The sequence below is a fragment of the Entelurus aequoreus genome, linkage group LG18 (genome assembly GCF_033978785.1).
Source record: "Entelurus aequoreus isolate RoL-2023_Sb linkage group LG18, RoL_Eaeq_v1.1, whole genome shotgun sequence".
Taxonomy (NCBI): domain Eukaryota; kingdom Metazoa; phylum Chordata; class Actinopteri; order Syngnathiformes; family Syngnathidae; genus Entelurus; species Entelurus aequoreus.
This window is the reverse complement of record NC_084748.1, coordinates 10,472,047-10,494,164: the sequence shown is the minus strand read 5'-3', so window position 1 is coordinate 10,494,164 and position 22,118 is coordinate 10,472,047. Positions and strand designations below refer to the sequence as shown.

Here is a 22,118-nt window from a genome sequence, read left to right as displayed (position 1 = left end):
ACGGCCGGGTTAACTTATAAAGTGACATTTAAAATTTCCCGGGAAATATCCGGCTGAAACGTCGCGGTATGATGATGTATGCGCGTGACGAAGTCAGAGTAACGGAAGTTATGGTACCCCGTAGAATCCTATACAAAAAGCTCTGTTTTCATTTCATAATTCCACAGTATTCTGGACATCTTTTGCAATTTGTTTAATGAACAATGAAGGCTGCAAAGAAGACAGTTGTAGGTGGGATCAGTGTATTAGCAGCGGACTACAGCAACACAACCAGGAGGACTTTGTTGGAGCGCTAGCCGCGCTAGCCGCCGACCTCACCTTGACTTCCTACGTCTCCGGGCCGCCAAACGCATCAGGTGAAGTCCTTCGTCCTTCTGCCGATCGCTGGAACGCAGGTGACCACGGGTGTTGATGAGCAGATGAGGGCTGGCTGGCGTAGGTGGAGAGCTAATGTTTTTAGCATAGCTCTGTGCGGTCCCGTTGCTAAGTTGCTAAGTTAGCTTCAATGGCGTCGTTAGCACAGCATTGTTAACCTTCGCCAGCCTGGAAAGCATTAACCGTGTATTTACATGTCCACGGTTTAATAGTATTGTTGATTTTCTATCTATCCTTCCACTCAGGGGTTTATTTTTTTGGTTTCTATATGCAGTTAAAGCACGATGCTGTCACGTTAGCTCGTAGCTAAAGCATTTCGCCGATGTATTGTCGTGGAGATAAAAGGCACTGAATGTCCATTTTGCGTTCTCGACTCTCATTTTCAAGAGGATATAGTATCCAAGGTGGTTTAAAATACAAATACGTGATCCACAATAGAAAAAGGAGAGTGTGGAATCCAATGAGCCAGCTTGTACCTAAGTTACGGTCAGAGCGAAAAAAGATACGTCCATCACTGCCTCTCAAGTCCTTCACTGTAACGTTCCTCATCTACGAATCTTTCATCCTCGCTCAAATTAATGGGGTAATCGTCACTTTCTCGGTCCGAATCTCTCTCGCTCCATTGTAAACAATGGGGAATTGTGAGGAATACTAGCTCCTGTGACGTCACGCTACTTCCGGTACAGGCAAGGCTTTTTTTTATCAGCGAGCAAAAGTTGCGAACTTTATCGTCGATTTTCTCTACTAAATCCTTTCAGCAAAAATATGGCAATATCGCGAAATGATCAAGTATGACACATAGAATGGATCTGCTATTCCCGTTTAAATAAAAAAAAATCATTTCAGTAGGCCTTTAAATGAGCTTGTAAAGAAAACCGCTCCATTTCCAGGAAGCTGAAATTTCAGCCTGCATTCGTGTGTGTGTGTGTGTGTGTGTGTGTGTGTGTGTGTGTGTGTGTGTGTGTGTGTGTGTGTGTGTGTGTGTGTGTGTGTGTGTGTGTGTGTGACTAAGTCAATGCCTTGTAACGCACATCTGGACATCCTTCATATCACAACAATCAACTTTAAATGGGAAACATTTGGTTTTAAAACGAAGCGATCCGATTTCATCAAGCAAGTTTTCGCAACGCTTTTATTTTGGAGACACCCCTCCCCAATAAAAAAAAGTTGTATTTTATCTCCCAATGTGTGCGACAAACAGACATTAAGAGCCCATCTAGTTTGATATGAGAAGACTATCATTACAGCTGTGTGTGCAGGAAGTACTGTAAAATAATTCCACACAATCAGAACGTGTGTTGGCTGCTGACTAAAAAGAAAACACTGGTTCAGTTCTGCAAAGGAAAGCTTTTAGACGTAAACAAGATGTTTGCAGTCTTTAAAACGCTGCTTCCTGACTAAAAGGAATTGATCAAAGTTACATGTTTGGATTTGTAAGCCAACATGTCTAAACTAAACAAAGTACGCGTTAAAAATGAAAGACAAGAAGTGTTGCTTGCGTCACGCGTTTACTCTGTAATCAAATACAAGCGGTCACGAAAGGTGAATTATTCGATGTGAGAACAGACATCCAGACATGCAGGGAACCTCTACAAGCCCGTTAAAGGCGAGGTGTGGAAGTATGCAGAACACCTCCACAAGCATGCAGCCCAGCTTTTGACGAGCGGGAGTCCTGGCGAGCAGCAGTGCTAAGAATACTGGAGACATACTTAAAGTATGTAAACCAGGGGTGTCCAAAGTGCGCCACACCGCTCGTGTTTTTATAGATCTGTAGAATATTGTGGAAATAAAATACCCCCCAAAATGGAAAAATAGAGCAAAAAGGCATAATGTTAGGTGTGTCCCGATACAACCTTTTCATTTTCAATACCATTCCCCATATTGGAGCCTTGACTTTTAGTCAATACTTATTTTGATCCAACACAATGTCAGCACAGCTCTCATGCATAGCATACTTTTATTATTTTGAAGTGTGGAATGTTATACAAAAGGCTAGATCAAGTGAAATTACTTAAACAGAGAACAAAAGTAGGTATGTAAAACACTAACCTATTTATTAACCGTCTGGACTGGACTTGTACGGACTTTAAGTTGAAGCGGAGTGGTAGTTGTTTTTGGCACCACTCAGTGGTTACAATAAATCATTAATTTAAGATCATGATGCAGTGTCAAACCCTGCGGACACGTTTGTTACTGGATACTTTTGAATACGCTTCTGCCTTGGAAGCTTTAGGGCTATATGAATAAACATTGATTGATTGATGTGTAAGAATATGCAAGTATAATTATTATAGATATTGCGATCAGGGTTTTATGCTGCACATTCCGACACCAATCTTCCATGAGTGAGAGCGGCCAATACCAATAGCGATCTAGTAAATGAACTGAATTTTTTAATATATTTCTAGTAAGTGCCCATGACAGTTTAACAATATCAATACAATTTTTAAACATGTTCCTTATTTTCTTTATTACATACAATTGTATGGCTGGACAATTAATTGAATTTCGATTTTGACTTCTCACGATTATATACAAAAAAAACATTTTAAAAATAACATTTTAAAAAAAACGATTAAAGGGTGGCGCAACATGCATGCAAATTCTTAAGCTCGTAACGGTCAATGGGATGAGTGAGCATTTGAGTGAAAAAATAGCATGTCTACCAGAAGACTGGCAGGTCACCATCAATCAATCAATCAATCAATCAATCAAAGATTATTTATAAAGTCCTAAATCATGAGTGTCTCAAAGGGCTGCACAAGCCACAATGACATCCTAAGCTCAGATTCCACATAAGGGCAAGAAAAAACTCAACCCAATGGGATGACAACAATTATCGTGTTATTAATCGTGATTTCAATATCAATCAAAGTAATTGAGATTATTATTCTTGCCATAATCGTCCAGCCCTATACAATTGTTTAATCACACAATAGTTAAAAGCTAAAACTACTAATATACCACTTTTGGTATTTGCCTCAAAGTCCTCCTCTTACCAGGGAATCATTCTCTGAATTTTTAAACGATAAAATAATAATCCAGACTTCTTGAAGCACTTATTTGTTGTGTCGTTTCAAGCTAGTTTAGCAATTAACATGCTGCTCCTGGCTTGCTACTATTACTACGCTGTGTGAAACATGTTTGGCCTCGTCCTCCAGTGATAATGTTACATAAGATACTAAGAAATGTAGTTACTTTGCCACAATGGAGATGATTATTTTTACTAAGCTGGGAGCCGCATCTGTCAATCAAGTATCACAACATTGTTCATTTAAGGACGCTTATCGCGTATGTCGAGCCTGTGTTGTATTAGGTGCTTTGCTGTTGTGTAGCCGCTAGCTCTTAGTAGCCTATAGCCCACCATGTTTACCTTACGTAAATGACTTTGCTAATAAATACAAGGAAAAAAACAACCTTGTGTGCTTATTGGAGGACATTTAGATGTTAACTGGCTGTCCAGCTTTGCACAAGTAAATGTGCTGCAGGAATGCTTGTATCAAAGATTCTAGATGCAAGCTGATTACTTCCAATACTTTTTTGCTGATATCAGACCGGATTGATCGGGATGCCCCTACTAAAAACTACAGAAATGTGAGGGGTGTACTGACTTGTCATATACGGTACTCTGACCTTTAGTTACAGAAGCTTCAGCAGTCATTATTAACAATGCAAGACTGTGTACACTAAAAAATACAAATACTACTACTAACAATAATCTTACGTGCACTTAAAATACTACTACTACTACTTAAGCTCCTATGTGCAAGTCAGCAGAAAACCAAACTTGCAGCTGCTTGCACGCGGCCACTTGATGCTTTGATGGGAGATAAGCTGAGAGGCTTTAAAGGAATGAGAAGATAAGAAGAGCATTCCATCTCTCAGCTGTCATCATTTGTTGATAAAAATGAGCTTGAATAAACGTCTGCTGCCTGAAAGATTCACTCATTGAGAAAAAGATTTTGGCGGGCGTAGCAATTAGAAAAACGCATGGAGGTCAAGTGCAGGGCGGCTAGTAGCTGCTTTGTTTGTGACCGCTGACTTCGGTCCCGTTGGTCTCAGACAGTACCTCGTGCTCCAGGGAGTTAAAGTTAACTCCAGACGTGCTCGTGTGGTCGCCGCCGCGCCAGAACATGCAGCAGAGGATCTCCTTGAAGGTCCTCCTCATGTCCTTGTCCCTGAAGGAGTAGATGATGGGGTTGACCAGGGAGTTGCACTCGGCCAGCACCAGGCAGTACTTCTCGTAGCGCAGCACTTTGCACTTGTCGCAGCCCAGGCCGTCGAGCAGCAGCACCACCAGGCCGGGTGTCCAGCAGATCACAAAGCAGCCTGCAGGGGGAGGCAGAGAGAGGACGTCAGCCACAAAAGTGCTACTCAATTTCAATAAAATCCACTTCCTAGGTAATTAGAAGCAGCATCTCAAAAGTTTGAATCTTTGTGGTTCTCTAGTTAGTTGTTTTTTTTAAGTCAGCAAAAAATTATTTAATTTCTTTGCTAAAATGTCCATCTATCATCAGTAATGAATGATCGAAACAAATGAAAACCTCAGTGGTTAAACCCATAGCATATAATGTCAAGTGAAATCTTTAAATCCAGCCTCCAACTTTTGGGAGTATTTTAAGGAATACTTTAAGTGTACTGTTACACAAGTGTAAAAGTACAGTACCTGTACTGTAGTACAGCATTAATAGTATGATGGTAACAATAACAACTAGCAGTGTTGGTCATCTTACCTTAAAAAAGTAATTAGTTACAGTTACAAATTAATTTTCCCAAAACCTAGAGTTAGGGTTATTTTAAATTTCGTAATTGTATTCGCTATTACGTTTGAAAACGTCAAAGATGTTTATAATATATTTAAGAACATTTGGCATTTGTCTGAACTCAATAGATTGCAGTGTGCCAAATGATATGCGTAGGAATAAAAATGTATAAAAAAATAAATATTCCGTAGGTAAAAAGACACAAAGGAACATTTTAAGTAGTGCAATTATCTGCACCTGTATACCAAAACACAGCCTAAAAGGCAAGGCAAGGCAAGGCAACTTTATTTGTATAGCGCTTTTCATACACAAGGCAGACTCAAAGTGCTTCACAGACAACAAAGTGAAATGAAAGAAAATAAAAGCAAAATTAAAATGCAGACAATAAAAATAAAAACAGTGCAGACGTTAAAAGTTAAAAGATTAAAAGATTTAGCTGAAAGCTAAGGTGAACATAAAAGTCTTCAGTCTAGTTTTAAAAGTAGTGAGAGTTGGGGAGAGTCTGACATCTTCAGGAAGTTTATTCCAGCTATGTGTTGCATAGTGACTGAATGATGATCTCCCTTGATTTGAGTTTACTCTTGGAACCGCTAACAGATTGCTCTCAGAAGATCTTAGTGATCTAGAGGGCTTATATAGTGGGAGCATATCAGTGATATACTTGGGCCCTAGACCATGTAGTGATTTATATGTGAGCAGGAGGATTTTGAAATCTATTCTCTGATGTACAGGGAGCCAATGTAAGGATTTAAGAATTGGTGTAATGTGCTCACATTTTTTGGTCTTTGTTAGAACTCTAGCAGCAGCGTTCTGAACAAGCTGTAGCTGCCTGACAGTTTTTTTTGGGAAGACCTGCAAGGAGACCATTACAATAGTCTAGCCTACTGGTAATAAAGGCATGTACAAGTTTTTCTAAGTCTTGAGCTGACATGAGCCCTCTAAGTCTTTTTACATTTTTGAGGTGATAGTAGGCCGATTTTGTTACTGATTTGATGTGACTGTCGAAATGTAAATCAGAATCTAAAATAACCCCAAGATTTCTGGCTTTATTTGAGGTTTTCAGGGACAGTGATTGAAGGTGTTGGATGACTTTAAACCTTTCTTTTTTAGCACCAAAAACAATTATCTCAGTTTTATCTTCATTTAGTTGTAGGAAATTTTGGCACATCCAGTGTTTGACTTGCTCAATGCACTGGCACAGAAGATCTATGGGGCGATAGTCATTTGGTGATAGCGCTACATAGATTTGGGTGTCATCGGCATAGCAATGATGGTCAATGTTATTATTTTGCATGATTTGTCCTAGTGGGAGCATATAGATGTTAAATAAAGTCGGCCCCAAGATTGAACCTTGGGGGACTCCACACGTTACGTTGGTTGGTTCTGATACAAAGTCACCAATGGAAACAAAATAGTTCCTATCTTGTAGATATGACTTGAACCAGCTTAAAACTGTGCCTGAGATCCCCACCCAGTTTTCCAACCTGTCCAAAAGTATTGAGTGGTCGACAGTGTCAAATGCAGCACTGAGGTCCAAAAGCATTAATACTTTAAAAGAACTTTACATAAAAATGTTTGCACATTTTTGGCAATTAAATGACAAGCATTCAAGTAAAACGTTTAAAAATGTTCCTGGAGAACATTCTGACAATAAAATTGCATCGGTGTAAAAATATTGGGGTCTTTTCTTGAGGGAATTTCAATTACCGTATTTTCCGCACTATAAGGCGCACCTAAAAACCTCCAATTTTCTTAAAAGCTGACAGTGCGCCTTATAATCTGGTGCGCCTTATATATGGACCAATATTGAGCCACAACAGGTCTCGCAACGTTTGATTTACCTAACAGTATCAGACTGTTTTTTATGTGTTTATTGAATCGAGGAAAAGTTCCCCTCCACTATGTGATATAAATGTTGCACTACATGTTATACCTTGCTGTTCTTAAAAGATAAACGAAATACTACGTCACTGACTTTACCTCGGGGAAAATAATACAACAGCTGTTTATTCATTTTGGGAGTGAACGGAGCTGTCAGAACGCTGGTTTGTAATCTATTAATAAAGTTTGATTGACCTGACTGTTTTGTTGACATTCCCTTTAGCGCAGCTCCATCTAATGCAGGGGTGTCCAAATTTTTTCCACTGAGGGCCGCACACGGAAAAATTAAAGCCTGCGGGGGCCATTTTGATAATTTTCATTTTCAAATCATAACAAAATATATGGATTTTGGGGTTTTTTTACCTTTAGGGCTCCCGGGGACCATAAAGGGTCTAAGTCATTATAATGTTAAAAACAAGTCAAATTATTTTTTAATTTTTTTAATTTAACGCTTACAGTAAATCTCTACAACTTTAGGTTGATATAAAATTAAAAAAAACAAAAAGGTTTTATGCCTTTATTGTCAAGACAACTTTGTTTTTTATAATAAAACTGAAATGTGCAGTATTTCCCCCACTACCCAAAACATTCAGAAAGCAATGTTTGATGTGAAGTAATTAGAGCCTTAAAAACATCAATAATGCAGGACACCATTGATATTAATTACAGTGTTTCCCACACATTCATTTATTTGTGGTGGCCCGCCACGAAAGAATTAAGGCCGCCACAAAAAAACAAAAAAAAATGTTAAATTTTTTTTTTTTTTTTTTTGTCCTGTCCAGCTTCTCAGGCAAACCATATAGTTGATGTAGGTGCCCATATCGGCTGTTCAGATTTACTTTACAAAAGAGAAGTGTAGGATCAAGATTTTTGGAGCTCTTTGTTCAGTGGATCAGATGTTTGATGAAGCTTTGTGTCTATCTACCACCACTACTGTTTTCTGTTTATTTTTTACTGACTGTGGCAGGACACCTTTGCCTCTGTTTCACTTTATGTTGCTGGTAAATAATATGGTTGTAGTAGTAGGCTAAAGTTAAATTATTTAGTATGCACTAATTAAAGGGGCAGAGCTTTATGAGACATTTTAGCATTTATATTTTTATAAGATATATTTTTTGTAAGAACCACAATTAATAAATATATTTCAGTGAATAACTTATTGTTCAAATCTGTATATAAATATGTACATAAAGTGTTGTAATTATATTTTAAAATGGATGGATGGATGGATGGACGTTTAAAACAAAACTGTTATTAATTAGTAAGTATAAATTTTTTTAGCCTTTTTAGAGAAAATCATATCATCGTAGTAAATTATGCAAATTACTCGATGATGTCATGGTGACCACGCCCATAGCCACGCCCCCCCCCCATAAAATATATTTAGGATCTAAAAGGTGCCCCACTCAAAGTGATACATTTGTATTAGTTTTTTTTTACTTTGAACACTTAAGTTACAAGATCAACTTCGAACTATTATTTTGTTTGTTTTATGCTCTTTTGTCAAAGAAAACGTTGATGTTTTTGTATGGCAACCACACAATATATGCAATATTTTCCACATAAAACATTTTAAAGTGAAATATTTGAACTAATTGGAGCCTTGAATAGGTCAATAATTCATTATAACATTGTTTTTTTTGGGGGGTTTTTAGCAACGGCAAAAAAAGAAAAATAAAGATAGACAAAAGAAGAAGAAAAAACAGCCTGCATGGCAGCTTTGTGTCAACATTGCAACTTTTTCTAGTTAGATTTCACCTCATTCTACTTTTTTTATTTATTTTTGCAATATTATTTCCAGAATGTGTGGCGGGCCGGTAAACAATGAGCTGCGGGCCGCAAATGGCCCCCGGGCCGCACTTTGGACACCCCTGATTTAATGGATGCATAATGTCACCCCAGCCTCTACTGCATCGTCTATTCTATGCGCCTTATAATGCGGTGCGCCTTATATATGAACAAAGTTTTAAAATAGGCCATTCATTGAAGGTGCGCCTTATAATCCGGTGCGCCTTATATTGCGGAAAATACGGTATGCAAGTGATTTATCACCTGTGATAAATCTTGATTAATTTAAAATTCCAAAATGTGATGAATGTGATCCAAAAAAAAAAAAAGGCTGCATTTCAGCTTTGGTGTAGGTTAGCAGCAGCAACAAGTGTCATGTTGGCATGTTTGGATGTGAGGGGTGATTCGAGTTACCTGAGTGGGACATTGGTAAAAAAACGTTTTCCTGGACATAGCGTGCATGTTACATAAACATTCTTGCCTTTCATTTCAATGAGCGAAAAGTAGTGCCGCTACTTGCAGTTTGAGATCGCTACTTTTCAATTTTCTTGGCTCTGACTCGTCGCGATTATCACGGGTCTTGTTGTGCGTCAGTCAGAGCGTGCAGTGAGACAGCGTAAGCAGGGCAGGATGCGCCTACCCGGCCAATCATTATCATCATCATCATCATCGCATTTGCCACAAAGTCATCATCCACATCCTCTTTCTCCAGTCAGTTGATGTGTGCTGAAACCTGACACTTTGCACTTCATCCAACCAAATTGTAGAAACTAGCCACTTCACATTCTCAGTAAAGGCAACGGCGTTGCAACGATGGGAACAGTAATCAATTACATCAGTGGTCTCCAACCACCGTATCGGTCCGTGACGCATTTGCTACCGCGCCGCACAGAAACATGAAGTAATTTTTAAACTACAGCATTTTCTCCGACTTAACCTTCGTCTGTCCCACTAAACACACCAATAGCTTGTTTATGGATGTATATTACAACTCCTGATAGAACGTCCCCATTTGCTGTAGTACATGGGACAATGCACATTTATGAACATATAAAATGTTAATGTACCAAAGGCTAATTTCCATCTGCAGTTCCCAGCAGGCTTGTATATAGGAGGGGTTCTTTACCTTTTTGACCTTGGTGCCCAACTTTTCCGCTACAGAGGGGTCTGGGGACCACTCCACTATTAACACCGAATGAGTACCGTATTTTTCGGAGTATAAGTCGCACCGGAGTATAAGTCGCACCTGCCGAAAATGCATAATAAAGAAGGAAAAAAACATATATAAGTCGCACTGGAGTATAAGTCGCATTTTTTGGGTAAATGTATTTGTTAAAACCCCACACCAAGAATAGACATTTGAAAGGCAATTTAAAATAAATAAAGAATAGTGAGCAACAGGCTGAATAAGTGTACGTTATATGACGCATAAATAACCAACTGAGAACGTGCCTGGTATGTTAACGTAACATATTATGGTAAGAGTCATTCAAATAACTATAACATATAGAACATGCTATACATTTACCAAACAATCTGCCACTCCTATTTGCTAAATCCGATTAAATCTTATACGTCTAGTCTCTTACGTGAATGAGCTAAATAATATTATTTGATATTTTACGGCAATGTGTTAATAATTTCACACATAAGTCGCTCCTGAGTATAATTCGCACCCCCGGCCAAACTATGAAAAAAACTGCGATTTATAGTCCGAAAAATACGGTAATCTTACTCTTGATTTTGATCTTATTAAAAAATTATATCTAACCTACGACAAAAGTTAATCTGAGGCTGAGTTGACTTGAAACTGTTTAATGTTGCACTTTTCATATGTAGAAGAAAAGTTTTGTCATTTTATTTAATCTGAGCAACGACTTGAGACAGTTTAATGTTGATTAACGTGGACCCGGACTTAAACAAGTTGAAAAACTTATTCGGGTGTTACCATTTAGTGGTCAATTGTACGGAATATGTACTGTACTGTGCAATCTACTAATAAAAGTCTCAATCAATAAAAAAAAAAGCACTTTATATGTAGAAAGGTTTTAAGAAACCATTCTGAGCCTTATCTTATTTAGTTTTTATTTTATATATGTTGACCACATGAACCCTGGCAATGGACCCTGTGTGTATATGAATGTTATTGTTATGCTTAGCATTCATGACTGCCTGCTGTTGCACTGATCAGCCTAGTGGTGGCTCACATCCTTTACACACAGAGCTATTTCTATTTTTGGGCAGAATTATTATAGTGTTCCCAATGTTAAAAGGATAAAGCCATTGTTTAGAAATTTGGTAAATAAATGACCAAAAAATTTATATTTTGTTGTTTTCTTACTGTACCGAAAATGAACCGAACCGTGACCTCTAAACTGAGGTACGTACCGAACCGAAATTTTTGTGTACCGTTACACCCTTACTATCCATCCATCCATTTTCTGCCGCTTGTCCCTTTTGGGGTAATTCAGTGTTAATATTTTAGTAGGCCGCAGGCTCTCTGTAGTAGAAATATAGGCCCCGAGGTCTAAAAGGTTAGGAACCCCTCAGGGTTTTCCACACATTCATTTATTTGAGGTGGCCCGCCACGAAAGAATTACGTCCGCCACAAATTTAAAAAAAATTTAAAAATAAAAATAAAAAATACAAATTTTTTTTATTTTTTTTTGTCCTCTCCAGCTTCTCAGGCAAATCATATTGTTGATGTAAATGCCCACATCGGCTGTTCAGATTTACTTTACAAAAGAGAAGTGTAGGATACTTCTCTTGTTGCCTTATTTGTATTTGAATTTATTAAATGTATTTATATTAGAAACACAATATGTGTATATAACAAAGAGTGCAAAGTCTGTAGGCAGTAGGAAACACATGGTTAAGTGTAGAGAGTAAAACTGATGGCAGTCTAAAGTTCAAGATTTTTGGAGCTCTTTGTTCAGTGGATCAGATGTTTGATGAAGCTCTGTGTCTATCTACCACCACTACTGTTTTCTGTTTATTTGTTACTGACTGTGGCAGGACACCTCTGCCTCTGTTGCACTTTATGTTGCTGGTAAATAATATGGTTGTAGTAGTAGGCTAAAGTTAAATTATTTAGTATGCACTAATTAAAGGGGCAGAACTTTGAGACATTTTAGCTTTTATATTTTATAAGTTATATTTTTTGTAAGAACCACAATTAATAAATATATTTCAATGAATAACTTATTGTTCAAATCTGTATATAAATATGTACATAAAGTGTTGTAATTATATTGTAAAATGGATGGATGGACGTTTAAAACAAAACTGTTATTATAAATTAGTAAGTATACATTTTTTGAGCCTTTTTAGAGAAAATCAAATCATTGCAGTAAATTATGCAAATTACTCGATGATGACATGGTGACCACGCCCATAGCCACGCCCCCACCGCCACAGGTATCTTGGCATTTTATGGGAAACACTGCCCCTGCCATAGAAGTCCACTCTCCAAGAAACATTCTTCACATTATTACATTACTTCATAAAAATACTGTTGTTTGCAGTACAATATTTGTTATTTAGAATGTTGTTTTTCTTGTTTATGTTACAAGTTGAAATTGTGCTGCAGACACCGATTAAATTGATTTCAATTCAATATAATGGGCAACGTTGATTTGAGATACAAGTGTTTTGAGTTAAGAGCTTCGTCACAGAACCAATTAAGCTCGTAAGTTGAGATACGACTGTACATACAAATATGTGAAACTTTGTGCATTTTGCAGGTGTGAGAGAAGGGAAAACAGACAGGATGTGCTGAAGAATGTCAAAAGCAGGAGGTGCTAAAGAGAGAAGGGGAATGTACTGTAAAATTCCTCTCACACATGCACGCACAAAGTTTAGTCTGCATGATCACATTTCATTATCATAACACCTGATTGGGCAGCTCAGGAATTTTTTCGCTGCATCAATAATAATTTGTGCACGCTACGGGCGGACGTGACGCCGGCTGGCACGTCGCACGAAAGCAATCCTAACAGAAACGGTGTCACGACTCTTGAGACGGTCCAGAGACGCGCATGCTTGCACAAACAACACACACACGCTCCCACACACACACATGCTATTCTCTGTGTCATAGTGACTGAAGTATGCAGTTCCTTGTCAGGGCACGCCAGGGTTTTCCTGGCCTCCCTCACATGCCAGAGGTGACGAGCGCTCGCTGCTAAGCGACAGGGGGAGAACGTGTAGGACTTTTAAAAAACTTGAAGAATTTATTGTCATGTTGGAAAAGCAATGCGAAGGCAAAGGGGAGGCTCAGGCATGGTGCAAGTAGCAGGACTGGGAGATAGTTGAATAAAAAACAAGAAGAGCTGCTGGGAAACGGAGGGAAAGAGTGTGTGTGCGTAAACAAGCGCAGACGTGCTGAGACAAGCTAAGTCAGGCAATGCATTAGGTTGTGTTAGGATGTGTCACCTCACCCAAGATCATGGAGACGGTCTTCATCAGTTTCAACACGGTCTCACGTTGTCTTATTTGTGTGGTGTGCCGTGACATCTGCTCACTCTTGTGCCGCACGTACAAAAAGATGCGGGTGTAGACGCCCACCATGACGGAGAAGGTGAGGAGGTTGAGGACTGCCCAGAACACCAGGTAGCTGCGGCTGTAGAGCGGCGCCATGGTGGAGCAGTTCTCCAGGTCGCACAGACAGTGCCAGCCCATGGTGGGCACCAGGCCCATGATGATGGCGACCAGCCAAATTAAGAGCATGAGGACGAAAACGCGCCGTGTGCTCATTTTGCTGTGGAGCTGCATCTGGAAGATGGTCTGGTGGCGCTCCAACGCCACCGCCAGGAGGTTGAGGACGGAGGCGGTCAGGCTGGTGTCGATGAGAGCCTGACGCACGAACCACTGGTGCTTGGACAGTTTGATGGTCCACGGACCCGTGTGGAACATCAAGTGGAGGTAGGAGATACCTGGCATGGGGGGAGGCCAGCGCGAATTACACATTGTTAAGAGGTATTGTGCGTCATGCTTACATCCTTAAGAGAAACAAGCGTGGTTTATCAACTCTCAACACTAGAGGCTAGGACGGGCCCCTTAAAGGGAAAGTGCACTTTTTTTTTGGAATTTTGCCTATCGTTCACAATCATTATGAAAGACATGACAGATGGATTTTTTTTTTTTTAATTTTGCCTATCGTTTACAATCAATATGAGAGACAAGAAAATACGTCTTTTTTTTAATTAGGATTTTAAAGATGATTAAAAGGCTTGGAAGATGCGGCTTCAAAGCCTTCAAAGGAAACTTCATCAACGTTTTGTATACGTAGTAGTAACAGACACAATCATAACAATATATAATATGGACAATATTTACCGTATTTTGATCATTTTAATCATTGCTAGATTTGATTTTTGGTCATTTTATGCACAGCCGGGAACTCATTCTTCGGCGCATTTATTTCCGTTTTCATAGCAGCGCACTTCCGACTTCCTGCAACAAATATAATCCTATTGCCAGAATCAAACACGAGTGTGTTTTGTTTTCTAATCATGGCAGACTTGGTAACAGACAACGAAGACAACTATTTTTGGACAAATTCACCACCTTATTTTTTTTTTTTTAACTACATATGCAGAGGATGAACTGCTGCGTACAGAAGCGAACGCGAAGAAGAGGCTTAAACGTTGGAGCAGACGGACACCGACATAGTGCGACATGGTCACACTGCAAATCTGGAAAATTGAAGCCAGGATATGCCGAATTAATGGAGTGCCCAAATCAATTGGAAGCGTCTCCGGCCAGCTTGATCAAACGGACAACTGCTCATTGAGTGAGTCCCCTATAATATTGATCATGATTAGGAATGTAACGGTAAATACCGGTTTATAATGCGGTTTATCATTATAAACCGCAGTAAAATTCACAACAGTAATACCAAATTAGAATTTTTAAATACTGAAAAACCCTAATTTATTAATGCATTTTAGGCAACACTGCTTACTTCCTGAAAAAGGAGTCACAGCAGCGCTGTTGCATGCGCACTAGCGCCGTTTGGCTTGAAAACACATGGTGGAACACAACTACACATACTTTTTTCCCTCGCTTTAATTCTGTGGCGTCTTGGCGTGCGTTTAAAAGTGCACTGCTGTATTTAGATGGCGACAGGTGTGGACAATATTGGAGACAGACTCATTTGTCTCACATTAAAAGTATACAGCATAGGAGAAAACTATTTGATGTTGCTTTCAATTTCTCAATACAGCATCCATCAGCTGCTGTGACAGTTAGTGACGTAAGAAAACATGCAGCAGGCGATGTGTAGGGAACGTTGCCACAACTTCTTTATAAAGTCTTTTGTTTGTTTATCGAGATGTTCACTCATCCTTTATCTAACTGCAAACTGTATCAGTGTTCAAATAACATCAATACTAGCTACAGTATAATGTTTTGACATCTCATCGAATTGAACGCAGGCTGTAAAGATTGTGTATTCAATGTGAGAGGTATCACTCCAGTTTATTTTTGTTGGCCAAACTGTTGTACTGAACCACTTTGTATGTTAGAGAAGACCAAAGCTTGTTTATTAGACTTTATTTTGATTAGCCAAACTGCTTAGTGTCGTATTTTGATATCAAAAAGTAAACACCATGTTTTTTTTTTACATTACTTGTAGGTTTTTTCCATGTCACAGAGTTACATTCATGTGACATAGCATTTTGTTCATGTTTTATTGTGTATAGTTAATTCATATACGACATATTTTTGCTCAGACTTTTAATGGGTCCGTCCCGATATAGCATGTGCATGTACATATAAATGTACATAACCAAAAAAAAAAATCTACCAAAATGTAACAATAGAGATAATCATGTTATGAGAAAAAGATGACACAGTGATACTGTTAATGAACAAAAGAACAAATATTTGTCTTTAAATGTATGAATAACATGTATCTATTTATCTATAATATCTTAGACGTTACAAAGTACATAATGGAGTCCTGTTCACACCCCACCCTAACTCTGTTTTCCCTACAATCAGTAATTGTAATTTCAATATTGATTAAAAAAATCTTGATTATTATTTTGATCTCATAAATGAATACTATTTTTATCTATATGGACAAAACGTGTAGTTACGTCTTATGGCCATCAGGTGCCACCTTGCAAAATTCTTACAATTGTTTTAACTGTGGATCTCTTATGTCCATAGGGTGTTTTGTCGCACAATTTTCACATTTATTTGTATTTATTTATGTTGTTTTGTTTCTGCCATGTTACTTTGTTTATGAATCTAGTGTGATTGTGTTGCTTTCATATGCACATTCAATGTCTACTTGAAATCCATGAAACAGTGTTCTTATCTACAATGTTTCTTCTACAAAGGAAATAATTTTGAATGTGCTGTTTGTGGGTTTTTTTTTTAATAAAACTTGGTCAAAAGATTTCAGTATACCGTATTTCCTTGAATTAGCGCCGGGGCGGTAATTAATTTAAAACCTCTTCTCACTCCAGCGCTTACCAAAGGCATGCGGTAAATGTAAGCATGCGCTAATTATTTTAGAACCCCCCCCACACCCCCCACACCCCCTCCTCACTCTGGCGCTTACCAAAGGCATGCGGTAAATTAAGGCATGCAGTAAATTTAGGCCTGCGCTTATAAATTTGAGTGTGATGTAAGGATACCATCATGAAAAGCACATTTAATAAAAAAAACATTATTATGGTCTTACCTTTACTTATAAATGAAGTCCATGCGCAGCTCCTTCTGAACAAAAGCATCGATAACTTGTTTATAGAAGTCTTCCTTATCTTTCTTCAGTTTTAAGTCTCTCTGTCTCGATGGAGATATTCCTTTAATTATTACATCCTGCTTCGATTGAAAGTCCAGTTTAGAAAACGGTTTTATTTTAAATATGTAATCCTCCATGTTCAAAGTGCAAGCGAGAGGAAAAAATAAACGATCGCTGCTAACTGTTTCTGCTTGTTGTCACTTCTTCTGCAGCCGAGTAGTCGCAAGAAGGTTCACTAGCGCCCTCGTATGTTAGAGAAGACCAAAGCTTGTTTATTAGACTTTATTTTGATTAGCCAAACTGCTTTGTGTCATATTTTGATATCAAAAAGTAAACACCATGTTTTTTTTTACATTACTTGTAGGTTTTTTCCATGTCACAGAGTTACATTTATGTGACATAGCATTTTGTTCATGTTTTATTGTGTATAGTTAATTCATATACGACATATTTTTGCTCAAACTTTTAATGGGTCCGTCCCGATATAGCATGTGCATGTACATATAAATGTACATAACCAAAAAAAAAAATCTACCAAAATGTAACAATAGAGATAATCATGTTATGAGAAAAAGATGACACAGTGATACTGTTAATGAACAAAAGAACAAATATTTGTCTTTAAATGTATGAATAACATGTATCTATTTATCTATAATATCTTAGACATTACAAAGTACATAATGGAGTCCTGTTCACACCCCACCCTAACTCTGTTTTCCCTACAATCAATAATTGTAATTTCAATATTGATTAAAAAAAATCTTGATTATTATTTTGATCTCATAAATGAAAACTATTTTTATCAATATGGACAAAACGTGTAGTTACGTCTTATGGCCATCAGGTGCCACCTTGTCATTTAATGACTCATATTTGACACACGCAGCTACGGTATATTAATAAAACATAGCTGCTTACTGTTCTTTTTAGCATATTCAATAGCTTGGACCTTAAATCCTACTGAATAGCTCTTTATCTTCTCCCTTTATGCAATTTTAAATTACTGAAATCAGCCTCCTCCATTTTGAAAATGATGACAAGTGAAGTGTCACTCGTGACATGACGAGTTTGACCCGGCGGAAATTCTAGGCATATGCTAATTATTTTGCGAAACGAGTTTGACCCGGCGGTAATTCTAGACATGCGCTGATAAAAATAATATTTTGCGAAATGAGTTTGACTCGGCGGTAATTCTAACCCGGCGGTAATGCTTAGCATGCGCTAATTATTTTGCGAAACGAGTTTGACCCGGCGATAATTCTAGGCAGGCGCATACTATATACCCGGCGGCAATTCAAGGAAATACGGTAAGTACATTTTTAAAATGTTGAGCACATTTAAAAAATACTGCGACAATAGAGATAATACAGATACTGTATCATGATTATTCATGTTTTTAGTCAGTACATATTGGTGTCTTTTCGCACTGTTGTGCATTACAAACTCAAACGTGTTTTGTGCTGACGTAGAAGCTAGCTTATCTCTTGCTGTGGCTAGCTTTTACCACTAATACTGAAGCATGTTGATGTGTTAGTACGCTATAGAAAAATAGTTATTCAGTGTTCGCTCTTACAATTAGAATGTCGCTACAGCTTTGTTATTATACGGGTTACGGGATGTAAATGAAGTATTGTTGACGGTTTTTTAATGCATTTTTAAAGTGATTTAAGGTAGAATTGATTGCTCCCATTAGCTGCATTGCTAGCCACCTAGGACGAGACGATTTTTATGTTAGTAAGCGAAAAAAAAAAAAAATAACTTTTGGCTTCTTATCTCTCATAATGATTGTGAACGATAGGCAAAATCCCCCCAAAAAGTGCAGTTACCCTTTAAAGGACAATACAACTCTGCTCACGGCATGTACACAGGAGTCCAGAACATTCAGATGAAGCTTCTACTTAGGCTGGCAAAAATAATAATCACAATTACTTTGATAGATATTGTAATCACAATTAATTACACAACTAATCATGAATTTGAAAACATGAGTATTTATTGTGACACCAAAATCAACTTTAAATATAGTTTAAATAAACCCTGATATAAGTTAGTAATGAATAAACCACAACAAGTAAAATAAAAATAATAGCAACAACAATAGCAATTAAAAAAAAAAAAAATTCAGTTTTTACATTTTGTTTTTAATTTAGTGTTACCTTTTACACTTATTTTATCACCATTGAGTGTGTGCTTTTTGAGTAAAATACAATTTAATAAAATGTTTGTTAATTAAATGCAAAAATACTCACAAGTATTGGTGTCACATCTTTGGACATTTTTGACCAGTATTTTAGGTTTAGTGATTTTTTTGTGTGAATTATATTTATATAGCGCTTTTCTCTAGTGACTCAAAGCCCTTTACATAGTGAAACCCAATATCTAAGTTACATTTAAAACAGCGTAGGTGGTACTGGGAGCAGGTGGGTAAAGTATCTTGCCCAAGGGCACTGCCTAGGATGGCAGAAACGGGGATCGAACCTGGAACCGTAAAGTTGCTGGCACGGCCACTCTACCAACCGAGCCTTGGTTTATTTGGTTAGAACAGTCACATCAGATGTGGCGCACCGCACTATTATTGTGGAGGGGGAAGTGTGCTGTGCTGTGCTGTTGTTCTCAGCTTGACGAATAAAGAGGTAAATTGAGGCTGTAAAAAAAAAAGTGTGAGCCTCTCAAGTTGCGACCATTGTTTCTAGATTAATTTAACATCGATGATGTCGTTCACAACTACACAAGTAGATGAGATGTGTTGCGGGTGTATGGATTGTTTTTGCTAGTTTTAGCTTCGTAGTTTAGTCGCTGTTTCAATTGACCCTCTCGGCATTGTTGAGTTTAGAACGGGGCGGTGTGGTGTGTTGGGGATAAATTAGCGCTACCGGACTCATGATTTTTCCCAAATAAATGTCTCTTCTCCACACAATGACAACAGTTCACTTACAGAGTCCAAAACCAGTGAATTTGGCACGTAAATAAGAACAGAATACAATGATTTGCAAATCATTTCAATTGAATAGACTGCAAAGTCAAGATACTTAAAGTTCAAACTGGAAAACGTTGTTATATTTTGCAAATATATATCGATAAATTGTATATACGATATCGGCTTGCATGTAAAATCTCTGGTACAAGCGATCTTACAAAGCTGGACAAACAGTTAACATTGAAATATTCTCCAATAGGCACACAAAGTTAATCTTTTCTTGTGTTTTAGTCAAGTCGTTTACAAAAGGTAAACATGGTAGGCTACTAGGAGCTCGGAGCTACACAACAGCTACCACACAAGCTAGACATATGCAAGAAGTGTCCTTAATTGAATAATTTCAAAATTTTACTGTGAGTCATGACCTTATTTTAATGAATTATTGTGACCACTGGTATCGACAGAAACAAATGATCATTCTTCTTCGACAGCAACAATCTGTCATAAAGTTAGTCTTTTACCAGGTCTCGCTTGGAAAAGAGATCTCTGATCTCAATGTGATTTTTACCTGGTTAAATAAAGGCTAAAAAAAAACTTTAAAAAATACTTGATCAAACCCTTTCTAAAATACCAGAATACAAAATAATGCAAGATTTGTGCTGATATCGTATCGGGTTTATATCGGTATCGGTATTGTATTGGAAGTGAAAAGGTTGTATCAGGACACTCCTACTATGAATGCTCATTTGATCTTATTACTGTACGTCAGTTATTCTAATTGAAAACATTTTATAAAATTAGTTACCCGAACTCTAACTGATAAAATAATGCATCAAAATGTGTTTTATTACCAATCGTATGTATATTCAGACCTGATATTTACCCAAGTACTCCAGCACTTTAAAGGCCTACTGAAACCCACTACTACCGACCACGCAGTCTGATAGTTTATATATCAATGATGAAATCTTAACATTGAAACACATGCCAATACGGCCGTGTTAACTTATAAAGTGCAATTTTAAAATTCCCGCCACACTTCCGGTTGAAAAACTCCTTTGGATATGATTTATGCGCGTGACGTCACAGAATCCACGGAAGTGGTTGGACCCCGTCGAACCCGATACAGAAACCTCTTGTTTTCTTCGACAAAATTCCACAGTATTCTGGACATCTGTGTTGGTGAATCTTTTGCAATTTGTTTAATGAACAATGGAGGCTGCAAAGAAGAACGTTGTAGGTGGGATCGATCGGTGTATTAGCGGCTAAGTACAATACTTACAGCAACACAAGGACTACTTACTACGCCTAGCCGATGCTTGCCGCCAAACCCACGGATGAAGTCCTTCGTCGCGCCGTCGATCGCTGGAATGCAGGTGAGCACGGCTGTTGATGGGAAGATGAGAGCTGGCTGGCGTAGGTGGAGCGCTAATGTTTTTAGCATAGTTCTGTGAGGTCCGGTTGCTAAGTTGCTAAATTAGCCTTAGCGTCGTTAGCAACAGCATTGTTAAGCCTTACCAGGCTGAGAATTTTTAACCGTGTAGTTACATGTACATGGTTTAATAGTATTGTTGATCTTCTGCCTATCCTTCCAGTCAGGGATTTATTTATTTTGTTTCTATCTTCATTTGAGAACGATGCTATCACGTTAGCTCAGTAGCTAAGTGTGTCACCGATGTATTGTCGTGGAGATAAAAGTCACTCTGAATGTCCATTTCGCGTGCTCGACTCTCATTTTCAAGAGGATATAGTATCCGAGGTGGTTTAAAATACAAATCCGTGATCCACAATAGAAAAAGGAGAGAGTGTGGAATCCAATGAGCCAGCTTGTACCTAAGTTACGGTCAGAGCGAAAAAAGATACGTCCATCACTGCCTCTCTAATCCTTCACTGTAACGTTCCTCATCTACGAATCTTTCATCCTCGCTCAAATTAATGGGGTAATCGTCGTTTTCTCGGTCCGAATCTTTCTCGCTCCATTGTAAACAAAGGAAAATTGTGAGGAATATTGCCTCCTGTGACGTCACGCTACTTCCGGTACAGGCAAGGCTTTTTTTATCAGCTACCAAAAGTTGCGAACTTTATCGTCGTTGTTCTCTACTAAATCTTTTCAGCAAAAATATGGCAATATCGCGAAATGATCATGTATGACACATAGAATGGATCTGCTATTCTCGTTTAAATAAAAAAAATTCATTTCAGTAGGCCTTTAACATTTACTGTATGGAAAATAAGTGATTTTAAATAAAAATCTGCCATAGACCTGCTCAGTGGCCTTGTGGTTAGAGTGTCCGCCCTGAGACTGGAAGGTCGTGAGTTCAAACCCAGCATCAAGGGTTGGAATTGGGGGTCAAATCACCAAAATGATTCCCGAGCACGGCCACCGCTGCTGCTCGCTGCCCCCCTCACCTCCCAGGGGGTGAAAATGGGGGTGGGTCAAATACAGAGGATAATTTCACCACACCTAGTGTTTGTGACTACCTTTGGGACTTTAACTTGTAACTTTATAATTAGGTAAAAAAAAAATGGTTGGAAAAAAACATTACATTTTTTGTTTTTTTGTAAACAGAAGTTGTTTAAGAGATTTCAGCAAAAAGGAAAAAGAAATTCAAAAAATGTCTTGTCTCCCTGAAGG

The 22,118-nt window shown here is 38.1% G+C and overlaps 1 protein-coding gene across 1 annotated transcript in view; it reads right to left on the bottom strand.

Moving 5' to 3' along the window:
• Positions 1-22,118, bottom strand: part of LOC133633780 (lysophosphatidic acid receptor 2-like) — a 55,934-nt gene that overhangs the window by 4,887 nt on the left and 28,929 nt on the right. Inside the window, exons 4-5 of the mRNA XM_062026463.1 lie at positions 13,247-13,741; positions 4,445-4,704 (exon numbers count right to left, since the gene is read on the bottom strand). Coding sequence (XP_061882447.1) covers positions 4,445-4,704; positions 13,247-13,741 — 755 coding nt within the window. The remainder of the gene's footprint in view (positions 1-4,444; positions 4,705-13,246; positions 13,742-22,118) is intronic.